General features: G+C 46.5%; 1 protein-coding gene across 5 annotated transcripts; it reads right to left on the bottom strand.

Annotated features, from left to right (window-relative positions):
- Positions 1 to 892: 892 nt before the first annotated feature.
- On the bottom strand, positions 893 to 20762 carry LOC307089675 (AF4/FMR2 family member 1-like). Of its 5 annotated transcripts, none has more exons than XM_079756065.1 (19): positions 20577 to 20762; positions 15795 to 15915; positions 14800 to 15636; positions 10582 to 10623; positions 10307 to 10393; positions 9499 to 9535; positions 8809 to 8866; positions 8222 to 8366; positions 6893 to 8053; positions 6688 to 6785; positions 6214 to 6397; positions 5997 to 6082; positions 5372 to 5435; positions 5107 to 5243; positions 4917 to 4988; positions 4707 to 4800; positions 4512 to 4552; positions 3843 to 4120; positions 893 to 3522 (listed from the first exon to the last, which is right to left on the bottom strand). In XM_079756065.1, exons 1-19 carry the CDS (start codon positions 20624 to 20626, stop codon positions 3398 to 3400), a joined length of 3717 nt encoding a protein of 1238 aa, XP_079612191.1. In that variant the 5' UTR covers positions 20627 to 20762; the 3' UTR covers positions 893 to 3397. The 5 variants fall into 5 exon arrangements, with proteins under 5 accessions (XP_079612191.1, XP_079612192.1, XP_079612190.1 ...); XM_079756066.1 differs by having other exon boundaries at positions 894 to 3522; positions 5997 to 6079; positions 6214 to 6400; XM_079756064.1 differs by having other exon boundaries at positions 895 to 3522; positions 6214 to 6400.
- Positions 20763 to 22156: the final 1394 nt, after the last annotated feature.

Below are 22156 nucleotides of genomic sequence, written 5' to 3'. Positions count from 1 at the left end.
GTCAATTATTTCATCAATGAATATTAGCATAAGGTTATGCTACTGATCAAAAATGAGCAGAGAAAAACAGCGATAAAAATGAATGAAACACCAGGCTCTGTCATTTTACAAACGTGCCCCCCTTTCTTATCTAACTGAAAAGAATGTAATGTGAAGCAGAATGTGTTCAACATGTGTTCTCTGTTGGTTTCCTCAACAGATGGAGAAGACGGAGGAGATTCCACCAAACCCCCCATCCCTCCAGCTCCTGCACGTACGTTTTCCCTAAATGCAAAAAACGTTTTTCCGTTTCAAGGTAGAAGCGTCGCTGTTGGCATGGCAACCGTTCACCTTCCCCCCACCCTGTTCCCCCTTCGTGCAGTCGCTGGTCAAATAATCGGGGGAATCGTTGGGGCCTTCGCGTTGATCGCCGTGATGGCCATGGCCGTGTACTTCGTCAAAGTCCGCGGAGTTCGGTTGAACGTGCGGCTGCCGACGACGACAACGCGGGACAAAGTCGATGTGGTAAGTTTAAGGAACAGATGTGAAGTAAAGCCAAAAAGATAAGAAGCACAGTGACTCACTCAGTGTCGTCCTTCTTTTACAGCCGGCCTTTGCCAACCCAAACTTTCCAGACGAATCAGAATCATAAACGTGTCTAATTGCTTTTTAATGAGCCAGTGAAAAAAAAAAAGTGTTAATGTACCGAATCAGTAATTAGTGTTTGAAAGCATCTTACATTTTTTTTCTAGGAGATTCATTTGTAGTGTTGTAAATATTGTAATACTGGATAATAAAACAAAGATAAAGGTTGTCAGGGTGGGGTTTTCTTTAATAAATATAATGGTCCACACAGCGCTACAATGTATGACCACTACACTGTAAGCCATACACAGCACTCAGTCCTATATGGAGGTAGTACAAAAACCTAGAGGGCTAGACCCTGACTGTTCTGTAGTTTGCCTTCGTCTGACGCCTTTCTACCCACTAAAGCAAACCTCTGAGTTGTCCTGGATCATAGCCTGTGAGGGAGAGATTAGATGGCTGATTTCTTTGTTTTGCAATCTTTAATTCATCACTGTACATTGCAACCCATTAACATTATTCACAAAACAAAAGCATCCAAGGACAAAACATGTTGCCCCAGCAAATCATAACGTTGATAAGAAAGGATTTATTTTTTTATACAAATGATTATGTTGGCCATGGGAGACTGTTGGTTATTCATTTCTTCATGATAGAAATACAAACCCTTAAGCCAATGTCCCTAGTGTATTTGTTTGTTTTGTCAGTTGCAATACTTTCATCATCTTACTATAGGAGCTACCTGCCAGCAGTTTCTATCAATTCCCAATTCAACATAACTGAGTCAGCTTTCCTATGTTTTTGGACCAATCCATCTATTTATAGATATTTCAATAATCATGAATCAATAATTGGCTGAAGACAGAGTTGATCCAACATGTGCCAAGAGTAGTCATGAATAATGGGGTGGCCTTCAATGCTTGGAATATTCATTATTAATCGTAGCTCTACAACTATGGAAGCACTGTTCCAAGCCTCCTGAGAAGTCGGTGTGATGTAATTTTTCTCCAATAGCAAAAAAAGGCAAGTCCTATTTAATTGCGACTGTTATTCCAGGAAGTCAGCAGTAAACCATGAACAAAAACTATGTGGAAATTAGGTTAAAGATGTGCAAAAAATGAAAACAGCTTTGGTTAAAACTAAGTGATTATGTGCAGAATAATAATACCACAAGTCTAAATGCAGTTTCAGAAAAGAAGTGAAACCACAAATGCTCTTAAAATTAAAGAGGGAGCTATAAACGTACACTACAAAACATTTTCATGTTTGCATATAAAGTGGGCTGCAGCTAACATTAATCTAAGTGCAAAAGCAATACATAAACGTCATCCGGGTTCTATGGAACGCACAGAGCCCTGAAAGACATGGCCTCGTTGTGGTCCACCACCTATTCAGCATCGCTTCCTGTTTGTCTGGTAAGGCACAGTTTCTCTGAGCTGGAACATCTGTTCTTGTGGAACCTGAGCCCTTTTCAGTGTGACAATACTACGGTTCACTTCCTGAAACCAATCCAATCCAAAAGATGGCGAGTGCGAATGCAGATTTAAATACTTATGATCTGATATGTAAGGTTAGTGTTTGTCCCTTTTTTTTTTTTGCACTATCACCCAAGAATTTTGAAACTGAAGCATATTTTTAGAAGCTAGTTTCCTTACATTTTATTTGGCTCTTTTCATGTAGTCAAGGTTACGTGGAGTCCCAAGTAACTCGGGGGGGGGGGGGGGGGGAGATAACCTTCAGGATTAAGAAGAACTCAGAAGCTACCTACTGGTCCTAACAATTCATAAAGAGCCCAGTGAGCAGTTCTTACCACACGTTTATGCCATATTTTGATGAAAGCTGTACTAAATGAAACAGACTTTGAAAAAATAAAATGCAGAACACTAATTTCAAAACCAAATCTATCTCTGAACGACTGAAAAAACACAGCCTTGGACAAAATAGAAGTTCTTAATTTCTCTCTAAAAAGAAAATATTAAGAAAGATAATAATTATAGATTGCCATAAACTGTTAGGGCCTTTTTAAGTTAACACCAAACATCACTAAAGCATTCCACTGTATCACATGGTGGGAAAAAAAAAGTTTTAAAAACACAATTCAAAATGTATGTGGGACGTCGCAACAGCTCAGGAATGGAGCCCATAGTTCTTCATGACTCTCAACGAGACACAGGCTGACCTTTTCGGTTTCCTTCATCAAAATAAAAAATATATAAAAATAATTTCAAGAACAATATATTACTTGATGAAAAAGAATAATACCATGAAGCTCTGGGTCGCCACTTCAAACGAAGAGAGCCAGCCGCCATGAAGACTATTTGCATCAAGCCATTTTGCATTATTATCATTATTATTAGTAGTATTATCATCATGGTTCTAATTGACTACCGTCAGCAGCCGGAAGGGCTAGGATTTGAAACCATTCAGGGCTAGTCTAGTCAATCTAGATCTGGAAACGGGGACGTTTACATTGAAGTGCATTGGAAAGACCAGCTGGTGAAAGGAAATGTCATAAAGGATGTAAGAACAGCAGAGATGTGAAGAAAGGGGGAATGGGAAGGCTAGTATTACAGCATGGTATTCACTGGGGGGTTTATTGCTGTGCACGTCCAGTTATTTGTATGGGTGCCAAACCCCCCCTCCCCCCAAAGATAAAAATCACTGGAAGACCTCTGCAAGGGGATTAGAACCCAGGCACTGATAATCAGGTTTCAGAGTGGGTGGGATTGATCCTCACTGCTTACACCAACCTGTGTGTTTGTGTGTGTGTTCTCGGGGGGGGGGGTTCTGCTGGACAATGTCAGTTGTTGGGGGCTGCTGTCGTGGCTCTTGGTTACTTGAGGCTCTGGGCGTTCAGTCTCAGCCAGTGGAGCGCCTGCCGCGTGTACTGCACCATGGCCTTCACACTGGAGGACAGGCTCAGGGGCTCCATGTGGCCGTTGAGCTCCGACAGCACGCCTGGGGACAGACAGGGCCCAGCTAAGACATGGCACGGTATGACAGGTGTGGATCCAGCGTACCGTGTCCGGATCGCGTTGAGGCGGCGAGCGAACGACCGATTCCTTACCCTCGACGGTGACTGACGTAATGGGAATCGTGAGTAATTAGATCAACAGTTTTAATGGGATTTTAAGTTGTCTGTTGGCGACTCTAGAGAATCCCTGTCATTTACATTCCCCTTGTTCTTCACACCCAATCCAACCACCCTGCTGGCCTCTATAACAACACCCCCATCTCACACACACACACACACACACCCCTCCCCAGCCCCGCCTCACCACTGCTCTTGTGCGTCAGCGCCTCCGCCTTCTCCCAGAGGTCGTGGGCGCTGACGAACAGCGCCGTGATGTTGACGTAGGAGAAGGCCACGTGGTGGATGATCTTGGGGATGGACACGGTGTTGGAGGTGGCGCTGCCGGCGGCGGCGGCGGAACCCTCCCCGCCTCCGCAGCTGTGGTTGGAGCCGGGGCCCGAACTGCTGGAGCTGGTGGTGCTGCCGGGGGCCGCCAGGGCCGGGGACGCCGCGAAGGACCGGGGGGACGCGGCGTCCGCGCTTCTGGACCAATGAGAGGAGAGGGTGTGAGTCATGAGGAGGACGCCCTGAAAGGCTTGCTCTGATGTCCATTAGAAGAGGGCTCGGATCAAGCACTTGATTTGTTTTTTAAACCATCTCATATCAAATAAGAGTTGATTTACAGAACCAAAGTCTTCAGCAAAAGTACAAATAGTACACTTTAGCAAAACAGTTTACATCAATTATAAGCTTGAGCTGTTCTGTTCTACACTGTATACGGAGAACGCTTCCAAATCCCCAAAGTGTGTCGACAACATCTCAGCAGGTGTATGACCGTGTTTAACCCCATGTCTTGATATGCAATATAAGGAGCGGAAAGCTGGTCCCGGGGGGGGGAGACGTGAGCAGAAGGAGGCGTGCCACCAGCCCTTACCTTGAACTGCCGAGGGAAGCATCCAGGGAGGGCTTGCAGTTCTGAAAGAATATCCACAAATGGAAACACGTGTTAGTGTGTGTAGACAACTGTGGTGTAGGCAACCACGGCCACAAGGTCACACCATCGCAGTTGCTGTAGCTTCCCGTTTTGGGGCAAAATAACAAAACAAGAGGATTTATGTTCAGTGTTTACCATAAAGTGGGTCTTGAGGGTCTTGGAATACTTTGACGCGACTTTTTGTTTACATCGGAACATGGCCATCTGCAGGAAGGACTGGCACTTCAAACTGTCGGAACGAAAAAAGGGTTGAACACGGCCTTTAATGACATCATTTCCTGTCCAACAAATCAACTCAAAGTGGGTTACGTCTCGTGAGAGCAGCGGTAGTTGGGATCTGCTCACCATAACACTGTGAAGTCGTTTTCTGAAGGGAGGGCAGAAGAGTCCCCTGAATTCTTCTGTTTTAGTGTAAATCTGCAGAAGTAGAACGCAATCGATCACTCACACTGGAATCTGAAGTACAGACGACACTCTCCCAAACAGGCACACGGCCAGAGGGCAGAGCATCTGCTTTACATGGCAAACCACTCACTTAATGAGCTCCACCGTGTCTTCGTACATCGAGTACGGAGACTTTGAGGTCTCCAGCTCCGTTTCCATGGCGACGCCGCTCTCGGCAAAGAACATGGCCGCCTCCAGATAGCCAAAGGCTTTACTGACCTTATCGGACTAGAGATGGAAGGCGACAAACACACAAACAGTATATATATATAGTTATACTGCATGACCGTCACGTGGTTGAAAAACAAGAGTGACCAACAACTGTGGAGACAACCGGAGTGAATCTGAAGGCGTACCTCTGCGTCCGCTTTGTGCTTGAGTTTCTTTGCCTCCTTAATGTAGTGTTTCACTGGATAAAGCCTGGAGTAAGAAGCAGAGATATCAGTCATGCCATTTAATTATGTTGAAATGCTGCTTATTTTTAGTACCTCATCATCTTTCCTCTGACCCAAATTAAATGCTGTGCTGTAAAGAGGGTAGGGTGATGCAGACAAGACTATTAATCAGGGCATGATGTCAATGTGCTACGGAATATGGAACTGCCTTATGATGTCTGTATTCAGGAGTAATGAAAAGGAAGCCTTTGTATGCTAAATAAATTTAGAACCGCTGAAGTACTTTTTTAATAAGATTAATTAGACAATTCGACAATTCCCATTCGATTCAGTTTTGTAACGCTCTTGTATTCGAGTTGATTCAATTCAATACAGTACAATCGAAAGAGGTCTGTATTAAGGACATTTCGACCAGTCAAACCAGTTCAAACCAGTCTATTTTCTGGCGACACCATTCCTCACCGGCCCCCGGGCGGCATTAGTTTCCCGCTGCCTTCAGACCCCGTCTGGCCGGACCAGCTCCATCCTACTTTAGGTGAGCGGAGGCTCCAAAGAGGTCTACGTGTGTTGCTGCAGCTGACCTCACCTGTCCTCGAAGCGGAGCATGGGTCTGGAGCCTCCCCTGCTGGGCTCAGCGGAAGCCTGGACCGTCAGCATGCTCTTGGGGCCCTTCTGGGGGGAGACACGGCACACGGGCTGGGAATTCATGCACCATAGCGCCACAGTAGCATGTGACATCACAATAACCAAACTAACCAAAGAGACCACACTATTACGAAGGCTCCTCGTCCTGGGATAGGTACCTTCCCGGTCTTGGCGTGCTCCTTGTGTTTCTTGGTGCTCTTCTTGTGCTTGGGGTTGCTGTCCTTGCCGTGCCGGGCCTCAGTGCTGTGTTCTTTGGGGCCGCTACAGTGCTGCTGCTGGCTCTGGGGCACGCCTCTCTTCTTGGCTGTCTTCTGTTTCTCCTCCTTCACCACGATGACAGAACTTCTGAAGGGGAACCAGACAAACGTTACCATTACATGCATCATAACGGTTTTTTTTAATTGTTATTCAATTGAGGAAAAAGGCAAGTTTTTAAGGGATGGATGCTACTAAATGAACAAGTAAAACATTAACACTGCGATTCAAAGTACTTTATTAATTATGATTAATTAAGTATAATAACTAATTATAATTACTAAAGTAAATAAATAAATAACTAACAATAAGTATTCAGGTCCTCTAATGAGTCATCTGGAGGGAAGCTGTTCACGGCCCGGTATAGCAGCACTTACTCAGACTTGACCGTGGCTCGACCGGGTAGCTGCTCCACCACTTTAGCCTTCTTCTCCATTTTCTGCCTCTTCTTTGGAGGGTTCTTATCGCTTTCAGCCTGAAGAACACATCTTTCACTTTCATGCTAGTCATTTCCACATACGCACTCTAGAAAAAATACGCTTAATGGGGCCTGAAGCCAGGGAAACAAACACTCAAACCTACCGGTCCCCTTTTGTTGTTCTTCGTCGGACCCCACTTGGATGGGTCACTTCCTTTGCCCCCCGTCTCCGACGCCCCCTTACCCCTGCTGTTGCTGGAGGTTGAGGTGGAGGGGGTACCCGTAGTGGTGGTGTTGTTGTTAGTGGCGGAGTTGGTGGGTATGGTGGTGGTGCTGTTGGAGGAGGAGGAGGAGGAGGTGGTGGGTATGGTGGTGGTGGTGGTGGTGGTCTCCTGGGCTACGGCCGAGACGAAGGGCACTCTACAGAGTAGACTCAGGTCGATCTTCACCAGGAGGGACGGCACCAGGCTCCTGGCGGCCGTGGCCGGCTTGCCGGGCGGCGGCTGGACGGCCTCCGGCTTCACAGTTTTGGGAGCTTTCTTTGGGCCCTGGGGTCTCTTGGCGGGCTCCTTCTTGACGCTGGCGCAGCCGCCGCTCGCCTCCGCCGACGGGGCGGCGAGCGGCCGGTCGGGCCCCCCGGGGCTGGGGGCGGCGAGGCAGACGCAGCGGTCGGGGGACCTCCCGCAGTGACAGGGCGGAGCGGAGACCGGCGCCTTGGGGACACAGGTCGACGTGTCCTCCTGCCTGGGGAGCGAGGCGCGCTCCGTCTTGGGGCCGCCGCTGCTGCGCTTCGTTTTCGTCTTGACCTTGGGCCTGTACGAGAAGGTCAGGGGGAGGGAGGGGGAGGAGCTCTTGTCTTCGGCGGGCCCCGGCCGCGTGGTCTCCGCCTGGGGGGCGGCCTTGGGCGGTTTGGGGCTCAGAGTCCTGCCCGGTTTGGCAGAGTGCTTTTTGCAGACGGGCTTCACTCGGCCGGCGGCGGCGGCGGCGGCGGCGGCGTCCGGGGCCTTGGGACGGGCCGGGGATTTGCAGACCGCCGGCTGGGCGGGGTGCTTCAGGGGAACGCCGCGACACTGCTGGGGCTTGGCGACCTGGCTGTGGCTCGACCCCTCCTGGTCAGAGGAAACATGAAGCTTGTAGTCCCTGGGGGGATGGGTGGCCGCCGCCGCCGCTGCCGCCGCTGCCGTCGCCGCTGCGTCCCGGGGGCCTGAGGAGCGCTGGGAGGGCGGCGGTGGTTTGTGGGGCGGGGTCTTGGAGGCACCTCCAGTGCTCTGCTGGCCCGACCGGATCCAGTTCGCCAGCTGCCAATCGCCGTGTGGCGCCGGGGTCTGAAGGGAGGAACACGATGGACAAAGGTAATCACGATCTGACTGTTGTTAAGCGGAGAGGATCAAACAATCAAACGCTTGAAGCAGTGCGTGTTCATGTCGTTAACCCCCCCGCGGCGGCGGTTGTTCATGCAGTGTAAAAACAGCGTTAGCATTAGCTTAGCGTACCTTGACCTCCGCGGGGCTGCTGCTGGGGGGGCGCTGGAGGGGCCGCCGCCTCGCCGAGTCGTTCTCCGACTCAGAGGCCGAGCTGCTCTCGGAGTCACTTGAGCTGGCTGACTCGACGCCGCTGGAATGTGCCGCTTCCACCGTGCTACGTGGACAACACAAATCCGCACGCACGCACGCACGCACGCACGCACGCACGAGGGTGGGGCATCAGTGAAGATGTTGCATAGGGAAATTAGTGCGCTCCAAACTATTTGCATGCAGGGGAATGGCCCTGACTATCGTGTTTCAGTTGCATTTAGCCAAGTACCAACTGCCCTTTTAGACTTATTGTTGTATATAACCTACCCCCCCCCCATCCAAAATATTCTGCCGTTAATAGTGAACATCAAGTAGGAACAAAGAAATGACTCATTAAAGTTACTATACAAACAGGGGGGGGGGTGTTACATTTTGATTCATCATATTGTAGCAGTATGTGTGATTCATGCCCATATCATATCAGACATTCACATGCTGTGCATGATTTTACTTATTGAGTCAAGGGGTTGGTATACCCCTCTAACGGCGCAACACACACAACTTACCATGCAGAACTCTGCTGGCTGCTAACTGGAGATTCTGTTGGAGGGGAATCATAGTGTTCTGGGAATCATAAATAAATACACATAAATACATCAATAAAATCAATGTCCGTAGAGAATTAACTATTCACTCTGCTCTTCAGTGCTTAAGACAGCCGTTTCTAAGATTTCACCCACGTAGAAAATTGGAGGTATGGTGTTTTAAAGTGTGTAGTTTTTAATGGCAGAACTAACTTTTCAGAAATATAATACTTGGAGATAAGCTTCCATTAGGGTATAATCCAAGAAGAGTATGAATGTTGTTTTTGTCCCCTCAGAATGAGGCTTTTATATCTACATCCTCTTCCACAGAGCCCGCCGTGTTTCTACAGTAGCCCAGAACAGACAAACAGCAGAGTAGGTGCATATTTAATTTCTCTCACTCCTTTCTCTTCATCTTACTTGTAAGCTATAACCTATAGTTTTACAGACTAAATAACTAAATATAATGAATAAATCTGCCATGGAACCTCATCACTTGACACTTGGCTACTTCTGTTGAAGATGATCCTCTTGGAAGTACAACTGAATCCTTACAGGCCACCATAGCCTCAGTAACGTCGTTGGGTGGGGCGAGCAGGTTGTAATCTGACCGCACCCCTAGATTCCAAATAAATCCTACACACCGCCCCTTTAAGAGATCAAAAGTCATACCTTTACCTGGATGTTTGATTTGGACACGCTCGACCACCTGGGGAGGTGGGGAAGAACATAACAGGTAAAAGGTAGTCCATTAAAAACACTCCTAATCATTCAGTACATTGACACACTGCAGTCCGCTCATCCTACACTGGAACTGGGCAGTTTGTACTGTATCGCTATTTATACATGCACGGCATGAGAGGGAAGTGAAACCCCGTTGACCTGACAGCGTGATCGTGTCGGTCCAGCCAGTCTCAGCCGCTTTTCGCTTTCATAGGTAGTCGTTTTTCATGACCACAAATACATATTCATTGCATTCCTATTTGAATTACCTCTGGTCTTTTTGGGCAGAGGGAACTCCCTCTGTTAGCCCCCTTCTGTTAGCCCCTCTGTTAGCCCCTCTGTTAGCCCCTCTGTTAGCCCCTCTGTTAGCCCCTTTCCACCATCATGGAACAGATTCTGCTCCGGTTTGCACAACAAGTTTTGAACCGTTTGGCGCATGTTGACCAGAAATAAAAATGAAGAAATAAACTGTTTCGGAACCCAAAAAGCTGGTTCACAGCTGGGACCAAAGAGGAGCAGGTGATCATTCAACTGAAGTGCGGATCATGGCCGTGTTCTACAGGTAAGAGAGGGTGAGCTACAACGGTTTAGTTCCGGTGTTTATTGTGCAACGCCCTCTGTTGATGAGGCCTCTTGATTAAAAACAGTTCCTCTCAAAGGCCGTGGAAAGAACCAGAGTTAATTTGGTAGAAGTGGGCTAGGGGAGTATTGGTAAGCAGCCAATGAAAGCACCAGTCAGTCTGCGCCAGCACGGTACCTTGGCTGCTGGGGGAGACCTGGGGGTCTGGGAGGCACTGGGAGTCTGGATGGTGGTCAGGAGAGGAGGCCAGGAGTGAGTCATCTCCTGAGAACAGAGACGGATCGCTCCATTCAATACAAAATCACAAACACATTCTAGGATTTCCCTAAGGGACTGGCCCTTATTGCCGTCTACAGTTATGCAAGGGACCATATGGTAAGCTCATATTGACCCATGCACAGCAAGAATCAGAGCCAATCAGAACATTGTACAGGGCTTCAGGCCGTACTCACCCTCAGAATGTCTTCCACACACTGGGCGTCATTAGGCCTCGGCTGCTCAACAAGCATGGGAAGAGGACACAAGTCAGAGTCTGCCACTATAATCAGACACATGCATCCTTAATTATAGAGTCTGTGTAGGATCGGAATACACCAAGAGGAGACTGCTAGGAGACGTCGGTAGCATTAGGCCAAACTCTCCTACCTACACTTCACTCATTTACACCTGGGCCTTTGTGTTTTTTACGTCGATATCACTGAGGGGTTTATGATGTGTGATACGAGTGCTTTGTCGACGCCACTGGGGTCAGTTGGTCACCGGGGAGCTCTTCATTTATAAACAAAGCTATTATTTTTCTTCCATAAAATTCAAATATGTTTGATTATCATAATATCACCTCATCATTTATTATTTCACAGCACAATAGACAGGGCAGTCGGGTGTCATTAACCCTACTATAGTTGGCTGAATTAAGTAGGTGGGCATTGGGCGCCGCCTGTCGTCGCCCCCAAAACACATTTCGCTGAACCCCTGAGCATACCCGGCCGGGACGATATTAAAAATGTACATTCCACAGTAATCAAAAGGTTGAGGAGCCCTGCTTTAGAGGAGCCCTGCTTGAGAGGAACAGGCGCGGGCAGGCCCTCTGAAGCAGCCTCAACCCGCTGTGTAACCAGCGCCTCCGGGCCATCAGCAGGGCTGCAGGGGAAGGAGCTGGTCTGATGCACGCTGGCAGGTCCCCACAACGGAAACCCAACCGAGTAATCACCACATAAACCTCCACCGCTGTCCGGGCCGTCCAGCCCCGCGGGGGAGGGCCCCGTTTCATCCAGATACCGTCCACTGAATGTACCAGTTGTTCCATTCCAGGCTAACCTGTAACTCGGATTAGGTGCTAAAATTAGTCTGGATTGGATCATGGTTGAAGGGGCCCGAATGTCCTGCGAAAGGGTACGCATGTGACCCATGGGGCCAGGGTGTAAGCCTACTGCGGTATAAGTCAGTGCTGCAGTATGCTTGTCATTTTTTCATAAGTAAAAAAAATATATTCTTAGCATTGACCACTATGAATGCTGCTGAGCAACCTTTGAAATAAGGGAAGCTTGGACCCCTTAAGCCACGCCCACACTCTCTAGTTATGAGTGTGAGGCAGCTGTTGCCGAAAAGGTTGCATATCTAATTTCCTTATAGGCTTCTCTACCACAGGGAGTACAGTTCACCATGGGGTGAGACAAGACGATATTTTTAGATATTAGGTCACTTTATTTAGTGACAAAGCACAAACAATGTTCTGCTGGTCCAAGGATGAGGTTATGAAATTTATTAGGATTTGGCAATAATTCACATGTCAATTATCGTCCTTGAATGGTATTGTATCGTCTTGAAATGAAGATATCGCAATATGTGATTCCCAGTTTTATAGTCTTAATGATTTACAATGAGCGTTTGAAACCATCAAATGTGAGGTTTAAAATGTCAGAGAGATAGGAAAAAAAAAATTGTCCGACATACTTTCCATTTACATATACTGATATACTCCGACTGTTTAGATTGGCCTTTAAAATTCCCAAGCATATAGTGATATTTATAGATATTGTGTAAAATGTCTGATCACTATTGTGATAAAAGCTGTTTCCATACCTCTCGGCTGTGTCATCTAGTCAAACACATTCGTGTGAAGGCAGGAACACTCATGCACGTGCACATTGCGTTCACGGGAACACTCACACATCCAGTTGGCACACATGGGCAGGAATGTGCACACGCATTCCCGCGGAGGCCACATATGGAGGAGACCCACGTGAATCAATGCGTGCACACATGCACGGCCACGCACAGGGACGGCACTGGGAGTGTGTGGAAGGGCTCCTTTATGCTCATTTCAGTGCAGTTGTGAAACAAGGCCTTGGAGAAAGGCGCCCATCTGGAGCCCATTTTAAATAAGAATCCCCTCTTGCATTCGTCTCCATTGAAACGTTTGACCGACTGTGACGTGATCTGGGCAGAGACCCAGACCAGGGACTCCATAGTCGTACAATCCTAGACATCATCACATCTTTAACATATCAGCCAGGGAGGAGCCACATTTACATGTAGGACTTCTCTGTACATTTGCTTCAAAGACAGGCATAGCTAAAAGAAAGACCTCTGACCCTTTCCACGGTTGTCATGTTATTTATGTGCTGGGCTTATTTTAACATGTCATGTTAGTTTTGAAGAACAAATTTAACGATTTATCATAACAAAAGGGATCCAAGTTTCTCAACCAAACGTTGAATATTTGATGGGCTTTAATACTTAGGCCTAGGTTTCACGATCCTCTTCGGCCTTTTCTGCTGACCGATAAGAAAACCCAGCCTTTCTTAACCTCTGGCCAAACACAAGTCTCTGTGCTTACCTGCATCTCCCTTACCATCCGTCTTCTAAAGACAGAGCCTAACAACACAGCCTGGCATCGCTACAGCCTGGTGATATATTGTGAACTAACAAATGTGTCAAGAGCATGTTGTGTTACTATGCAAATGATGTGGTGTGGATGTGGCAGGGGGGGGCTGGGGTAGCATAGTGTAGTAGTTTCTAATGTATTGAATCTGGGTAAGGCCCCAAATGGTCTTTTTGGTGTAGGTTACCCGGATGGGTCAAAAGCAGAGAAGAATTTCCCCCTAAAAAGGGATAACTTAACTTAAGGTGCCCATGAGCAAAGACGCCTCACCGCTGGATCACCATAATGACCTGTTTCTGAATCCACTGAATCCCTCATCTTGGATCAAAAAGCATATGCTCAATTACTCGGGTTGGAGTCCTGACGTGGGTACCACAGACTGTTGATCTGATCTTAAATACATTGCACTTTCTATTTTACTTATTTCTTTGCATACGTTTTCTTTTACTTATCTATTATTTTATTTTATTGTATGACAATGTTTATATGTGAAGCACTTTGAGTCTGCCTTGTGTATGAAAAGTGCTATATTAATAAAGTTGCCTAAATGGCCGTGCCTAAATGGCATTGCCTAAATGGTAAACATTGAAAGAGAAAGGCCGGGGCCTTTACCCTGTGCTCTTCTGTGCCCTGAACATTTCCCAGGAGGCTGAGTGTTGAATGACCAGCAGCAAGCGCACGTGTTTCCAAACACTGGGCTGCTGACTGTGACAGCGAGTGGCAGTGTGTGGGCCATTCACGTACACACACACACACACACACACACACACACACACACACACACACACACACACACACACACACACACACACACACACACACACACACACACACTTTCAACCTTGTTGCCCCCTTTTTTTTTTTCTTTCTCTATGTGAAAAAATAAAGTAAAAATAGCGCTATGAGCAGTGCACAGTCAATTGGTTACTTGCTTTCATCCGCTCTCCTGTTTGGGATCCAACCTTAAGTTACCCAGTTCAACTTAAGATGTTAGGATAATGTATTATTAACAATGTATATTCTCAGGAAAAATCATCTGTGTGTGCAAGGGTGGTTGAGCGTCTTTTAAAAATCTATTCCTAAAGAACAATAAGTGGGCAGCCGGAGCTAGGCAGAGAGCCTGGTCGTGACAGTAGAACCAAGCACTGGATCAGTATTATGTCATTATAAGAGTTATGCTGTCTGCAACTTTCCAAAGCACAAAGTCATCAGCTTTGTGATGGCACGATTCTGCTTTGACACTGGCATTGGTGTGTTTGTTAGCTGAGGTATGAAGCGAGAGGGTGCTTGTGAGGACAGGGGAGAGTGACTCATTACGCAGTTATCCTGAACTGGATGAGTCCCAGCAGTGGAAATGTCTGTTTATTCTGCACTGCTGCTTTTGAATTGGGGCAGTGCTGTAGGTAGCGTGTGTGCATGTGTATGTACACAACACATTTGTACACAACAAAAATGTGGTGTGTTGTGTGTGTCAAGTCAACTTCTAAGCGCATTCTTTTTATTATTTATCTTTTTACTTAGTCAATAAAAAATTGCAATTAGTATTAAGTATATTTGCATTATAAGCTTTGAATGTTTATAACCGTTTTAAAAGAATCGCTCTACTTCCAGTTTCATTGGAACAAGAAGCCCTTGAGCCACCCTCACTGTCCCATCGGGTCCTCAGAGTTGATCTAGTGTTGAAGAGCTTCTACTTAACCAAGCGATTTGTTCACTGACAATCTCAATGTCAACAGCGGTAGAAGACAGCAGGATTAGCCTTCTTAAAACCTACATGAGCGCTCACCTCTAGACTCCGGGGCAGGCTCTTTGACAGGGTGGCGTTGTTGTTGTTGATGTTGTTGTGGTGGTGGGGATGGTGGTGGTTGTTGTTCTTCTTGTCAGGAAGGGGCTCATAGGGCTCCGGCGAGGGCTTCAGCTCGGGGGACTCCATGATGACCTGGTCCTGCCCGTCCATGGGCCGCACGTAGGCCGTGGGCTTCTTGGTCACGACCACGCCGGCCGCCAGGGGAGGGGGGAAGGTCTGGGGGGCTGCCGGGCCGCCCTTGGTGGGGGGTTTCGGCTCCGGCATTTCCATGGGCCTGATGGGGGAGACGAGGGAGCGCTGCGGGGACTCGGCGCCGAGGTCGAACGCCCCCTGGTGATCCGCGTCCCGCGAGTGACCGAAGGGGTCGCCGTCGCTGGAATGTAGAGGGGACTCCATCTCCGCTAACGGAGACAGCGTCGCCAGCATCGCGGGGAGGCGGGCGTACTCCATGTCCAGGAGGTCCTCCTCGTCCCGTTGCCCGGGGGACCGGGGGCGGCCCACCTCCTGGTGGTAGCCCGGAGAGGGCTGAGAGGCGGCCGCCGCCGCCGCCTCGGCGCCGTGCTGGGGCCTGGCGAGCGTCTGCGTGGGGGTGCTTGTGGACGCGGGCCGCGGGCCGCCGTGGAATGAAGGCTTGGTGGAGGCGTGGGCGGGGGTCAGCTGCCGTTGGTTCAACGTTGCCATGATGGATGCATGGTTAGAAGAGCTGCCCAAGAGGTCCTTGACAAAGTTCCCGGAGTTCAGATCGGGATCCTTCCCGTCCTCATAGCTACCCAACATCTTTTGGATACGGCAAGACAGCTCATCCCATTTGCTCGTCTGGAGATAAAGAGAATAATAATGGAAAAAAGGGGATTAACGCGTGACAAGATCCAAAAATGTTGCTTCACGGTATCATACAGCATAATAATTGCATCGTCACACATTCTAGACCAACAGCCAGGCCCTGGATGTGCACAGGCCTGATGAGTCATTACCTTGTAGGGTTTCCCAAAGAGCGGTACATTCTCAGGGTGGCCCTTTTGCTCCTGGCAGATCTCCTGGTTCCTCTGCTCCCAGGCTTGGATGCGAAGGAGTTTCCTTTCTTCACTGTACAAGCTGCGACACACAGAGAGCGACACAGTGAGGAGGGAAGTCCGCCTCCGAGAATATCTGGGAATACGGCGGCGCTGGCGTGATATGATGAACGCGGATCAGAATGTTTCAGCTGCAACGGGGCTCCGCAGTAGCGGTTACCCTCGGCAACCAGATTTGGTGCTTGCCCCCATAGAAACGACTTTAAGGTCACGTTACCTCGGAACGGTTTGTTTGTGTGCAGCGCGCCAGAGCCTGTTGTGCAATCGTGAACGATAAAATTTAATGTTGTACGTGTTGTAGTTTGCGTCGAGGAACTAAAACAACGTTGACAACAACAGGCTACAATTGCCAACACCCTAAATGTGGGTAGTGCACAGGGGTTTGGTAGAGCCACCAGACACAGGACTGAGTGAGACGTGAGCGTTGATTACTATTCCAAGGTGAGAGACGCAGCAGACTGTAGGGAGGCAATCCCCCAGACGGCATTCATCAGTGGACCGCATATAGGCCTGATGACTGATGCGTTGCGCGCGGGTGCAGATCCGGTGGGCAACCCCGAACACTAAGGATGCAGGGAGCCAGTGGAGGATGCTAGGACTAAAGGCTAAACTATACAGCCACACACTGACGCCATGGGTCACTACGTCGTGCTTGCATGTAATGGGTCTGCGTCAGTGATTCAGAAAAAACAACAGTAATTTAGTGACATCTGGTAAAGTGTAACATGAGGATGATGGGGGTTGAGAAATTAACAGGTATGTAAAACAAACATATGATACATGCGTCATATACATTCACATCAAACGATGCAGAAAAAGAGCCAGAGAGATCACTAGCGATGTCAGCCACCCCAACAACAGTCTGTTCACCCCGCTTCCTTCAGGGAGACGCTACTGCCTGCTGAGGGCCAACACAGGGAGGATGAGGAGGAGTTTCTTTCCCCAGGCCATCAGACTGTTAAACCAGACTGACAATGTCACTTAGCCCACCACCCAATCATTATTATAATCTTGCACTTTATATAGTTGAATTACAGCCAGACTGGTACATAAGAATTTCACTACGCATTGCCCTGTACAATTGTGTATGTGACAAATAAATAAAACTAAACATGTGAATCTCAACTACAACGACAAAAATGGCAGTAAACATAACAGGCAACTACTGGGAGGGATAGCTTCAACAGCGGTTCATTGTAGGGTAAGCTCAATTTCTACCTACCGCCAGGCCTTACAACAAGGATTTGTGACAAACAAGATATATAAATAAAGATAAATGGTATAAAGACCAGGGATTCCCATTAATAAAAATAAATCAGCCATGTACTTTTATAAATCACAATCAAGTCCCATCAATGTTCATCCTCTTATCAGACATCAACATAACTCCCCCCAGGGGCAAACCACTCCCATCTATGGGGGATGTGAGCATAAGCACACCTCATCTGCAGACAGCCGTAATTATAGAGACCCAGACGCCGCTGGGTTTCCACCGGGACCTTAACATCTGTGCTGCCGCCATAGCCCCCTGAGAGGACTGACTTGTCCGCGTGTGGCCGGCCTTTAGAAGGACCGCTTCTTGTTCTGGTGGCAGATTACACACAGGCCTTTAGACGTCACAACAGGCTGAACATCGACCGTAGCAAAGCCACCTGCGTGTATGCCACCTCGTTCGACGGCGCTCTCATCAGCATACGTCTTCCATCATGTCAGACTGACACAACCCCGATGGGACGCTTCCATGGCAACACACCGCGGTGCGGAGACCGGACCAGATATGTCACGCTACCTGCCAGCTGCCGGGTAACCACAGAATACTGCAGTTAGACACGGTTTGAGAGAATAACGTGGCATGAATATCCCAATCATTCCTCTGCACCTGAAATACTATAAAATCGACTATTTTAAAACCTTCCAGAAGTATACCATGAGGACACTTAATCACAGGTCTCAAGATAGCCACAATCTATTTAGATTATGAAGCTCTCGGGATCCCCTAGACAGAATTAAACATTTATTTTTAGCAGAATAGTCTAGTCTCTAGGGTATTTCACTTTGTTTCATTGTGAAGTAAAACCCCAGCCTAACTAGAATATCAAAATGCAAAGGCCTTGACTACTCTGAAATGAATGATGATCTCTGCATTCACTTTGTATTAAACTAAGAGTCTACATTAAGAGTATATTAAGAAAAGTATTAATAAAGAGTCTCTAAAAATGGAACAATTATTTGTTAATCCATAGATATAACCACCTTTTCGGTTTACACAAAATAAAGAGGTCAAAGACATCCAAGAAGCTAATTTGAAAAAAAAGCATTTATTTTACTCTAATAAAAGAGAATAAAAGATTCTCGAGGAGTATATTGATTCAACTGAACTGCTGATGATGGAGTAGAATATCGGGCAAGAGATGAAAAAGGCAATCTTAAGCATTTTTTAAAACCCACAGTTAAATTGATAAAGCCTTATTTTGCTTGTACCGATATAGGCCAAGATTTTGAGTTGGTGTCTCCTCCAAACCGACTCCAACTTCCCAAACAGGAAGTTGGGGTTGCTGAAGTTCTAGATAATTGTGTAGCCTCAGGTCATAGTCAAGAAGAATCATATAGTGGTGGAGATTCAGGACACCTTACCCTAACCCAAGATATCGCAGACAGTTACTATCAAATGAAAACAATTGCACAAAGTAGAACTTTGCTAAATTAAACAATCATTTTCAGATGTCAAATGTTGTTGCTGCTTGCCAGCATTTACGGCAGCAAACAAATTGTCAGTGTAGATAACATTGAATGGGCTGTTGTGTCAGTAGGTCGAAAAAGGAACCACATGTTTTGAAACATGGGGGGGGGGGCAGCTATTGTGTTACCAAAAGTGTTGTCACTCTCTCTACTACCCACTCCCCACCCCTTTTCGCATCCCCACCAACCAACAGCAGGGGCAGTCAGTTTAGGCTACCGGTGTGCCCGTTTAAAGAGCAAGGGGACCCTTGGCTTCGCTGTGGCGACTGATAGGAAGTTGATGGTAGGCAACTGTCATCTCATGTAGGGACACTAACGTATTCTCTAGTGTTGTGCCTTCAGGCGTTTACACAACGAGTATGTGTACTCAATGTTTATACTGACTGTACAAACAAATACTCACTCGACGTCTTTTGCTAGCATAGGCAAACGGTTACGTGACAACAAAACATCTTGGCTTATGTTACCACTTAGGCCACATATAGCCACTTGATAGGTCAAGATAAACATAAAATATGAGGAGGGCATTCATCAGCATTAGGTTATGTCTAGCTATTTATAGTTCTTCCATGCACGTTTCAGTATTCAGATAAATAAATATTATATTAGTTGTCACAAAAATTGTCCAGAAAATGAATATAGATCCTTATACTCATCTACACATAAACACATTGTTATCAAATGGTCTGCAAGGGGCATGCCCCTGCCTTTGGTGGTCTGATTCTGGGTATGGCATGTATTGAAAAAGATCGGCACTCATCACAACTAAACCGAGGCATTTTTTGGCTCTGTCTACCAAAGTCATTTTTTTGATTATATTTGTACATGGATATGCATTGCTCTGTTGCGTTTGCCAAAACCACCACCCCCATAGAAAATTCTAAATAAACCACATCACAGATGATCAAAAGGCCTTGGTGATTGGCTCTTCAAGACAAATGACTACATGTGTGCTTGGGCACAGTATCGATATTGCTCTTCTTATTTGAAAACAGCAGAGCAAAGATCATGGCAACATGATACAGAACAAGGGCATTCTCAAATCATGTTCAGTGGTTTCATGGCAAGCACAGCTCAAGAGAAGCCAACATATTACAAAAGTAAAATAGAACCTATATAAATCAGCATGATCAATGTGATTGCTATTGTTGTAAACGCTGAAATAATAATTTGACTTGACAAACAGGCGCGCGCAGACACACACACACACACACACACACACACACACACACACACACACACACACACACACACACACACAGAGCCAATACTTAAGTGTTAAGTGTCATCCATACGACTAATGTGTCCTTCTTCTGCTTGGGTGATAGGGGTGTTAATTATAGCTCAGCAAACCGTTTTAAAGTTGCGGGGCAATGAGTACTACTTTGTTTTTTGATGACTCAGAGTTCCTATCGCCCTATTAAAGTCTTCCAAGTTGCAGAAACACAAACGTTGGTGACATTATCCAATAATACATTAAGCTGGTCATAGTTTATAATCCACTCACTGACAAGACGCATATTACGTAAGGAAAACTAATGGATCAGTTTGTTGTCGTCAAATAAATATTGATGTAGTCTACTACAGTATACCAGTGGCACGGTGCTGGCTGTTTGCTTTGGGGGATAGAAAGGCATTCCAGCTGATTCTACTTTTTTCCTGGACTTTCATTTGACGCTGATTGCAAGTCAACGAACACACTCCGTTTCACACACACACACACACACACACACACACACACACACACACACACACCTCTTTCTTTATGGACAATAGTCATTAACGCTACGATGTATAAGTATACATGTCGATGACACCAGCCGTGTAAAGGACTGGAGCAGTCAAGTCATTAAAGAGTAGCCTGCTAATGTGATTGGAGGGCTAGCCCCCGGACAGCTAGCTCTAGCTAGCTGCTACGACTAGCTGCCGTCGATGCGTTCCTACCTGGGTTGAGATGCCATGGCGTGCCTCACATCCCCCAAGTTGTTTGTCATGTGTTTGAAACAGCCGACAGCAGTGTCACCCGGGCCGTTGGTCACATCGCTAACAGCTGAATCAAATCTGTTTGATTGAACTACTGTCAAAATTGTGTTCTTTCATACTTGGCTGCAGTGTACTGCGTTGGGTCTGGAGCCCCTCATCGCTTCTGCTGCCTGCTGTCGGACTGTTCCACCTTCTCCAGCCATCCGGGGGACGTGGCCAGTTTCATGTCTTCAAATGGGTTATGAAATTGTGAACATATTTTCATAATCACGTTTAAATGCTTGGGGTTTTTTTTGCAAACAGAAGTAACACAAACATCGCTTCTAGAGGATATAATTTGATAGACAAAGTGTCGTAGTTCAGATATTGTTTGTATAGGAACTGTACAAAGTTTGCACATGTACCCCCGCAACGCAGACATGGTACAGCTGTGGCTGTTCTATTTTGGAAATGCCTTTCACTCGCATTTGGTAAATGGACTCTGATTAAATTAAAGAAATGCTTTACAGAGAATTAAATGTTAGAATTTTGGTAATTAATATAAAGAAAGTCATTTTCCCGGAGATTATTTCCACCGGAGTTCTTCGTTCGGTATCTTGCATTGTATAAAGTCTGTAGCCTACGTTTTAGAGGAATTATTAGGCTGTAAACAAAGTGCATGGCATGCCAAGATAATTTATTAAATTAAACGGTGCTAGACACGAATGGCTTCAAGAACCACTGTTACAATAAATCGATGTAGTTTCGTTTACTGTTAAAAAAATATTCAAGCCCTTTAAAGTTTAAACCCCATAAGTGTCAATTCATGCAACCAAAGTTACTCATAGCAAAAGGGTTTAACTCCACTAAACGTTACACTATTCCAATGTTCTCAAAACAGCCTGGTGAATGTTGCAACAACCACATACGTTTTATCCGGTTTTGTCAGGTTCTGTACGTATTATCTGTTTTAAGTCGATATTAAGTTGAAACAAGTTTAGTTTAGTGTGGTCAATTGTATGGCTGTATATATCTTGTTGAATGCATGCGGTCTTACTAATGAAACTACTAACTATTTACATGCGACACTAAAAGAGCCTGCATCATCCACATTTGCGACTTATCTTTAAGTAGAAATGCTTTTCAGGGCATTGTCAAAACTAAAAACAGATGTTGGGCAGAACGCCCCCTCTGGAGACCGTGTGCGAATCGACCAATGAGCTCCGGAGAAGGGTCTCCGGGGCAGAGATTAGGGAATCGGACGGAGCCCCTGGGAAACGCAGTTCTCACAGGCCGGGGTGAAGGTTGGAGGCGTAGAGAAGCGTCTTGTCATTGAATATAGTAGCCTATAATAATTTAACTATTTGAGATGAATAATATAGTTGAATAATATACCATAAACGTGTCATAATATATATAATATTTTCTATAAAATATTAACAATTAGCCAGAATGCGAGTGAACTCACCTCTGATTATAGTGATGAGTTTGGAAGCACTAGAATAAAGCACTGAAAATGCTGAAAACAATTTGATATGTATTTCTTACTATTGATATGACAT

Source organism: Pollachius pollachius, assembly GCF_949987615.1.
Source record: "Pollachius pollachius genome assembly, chromosome: 18".
Lineage (NCBI taxonomy): Eukaryota > Metazoa > Chordata > Actinopteri > Gadiformes > Gadidae > Pollachius > Pollachius pollachius.
This window is presented reverse-complemented; position numbering and strand designations above follow the sequence as displayed.

Coding starts and splice junctions, on each gene's coding strand:
- LOC307089675 (XM_079756064.1), bottom strand. CDS start 20,626: ATGACAAACAACTTGGGGGATGTGAGGCACGCCATGGCATCTCAACCC. Junction 8,867..9,498: donor AATCAAACATCCAGGTAAAG/GTATGACTTTTG, acceptor TATGATTCCCAG/AACACTATGATTCCCCTCCA. Junction 5,244..5,371: donor AGCACAAAGCGGACGCAGAG/GTACGCCTTCAG, acceptor TTCCATCTCTAG/TCCGATAAGGTCAGTAAAGC.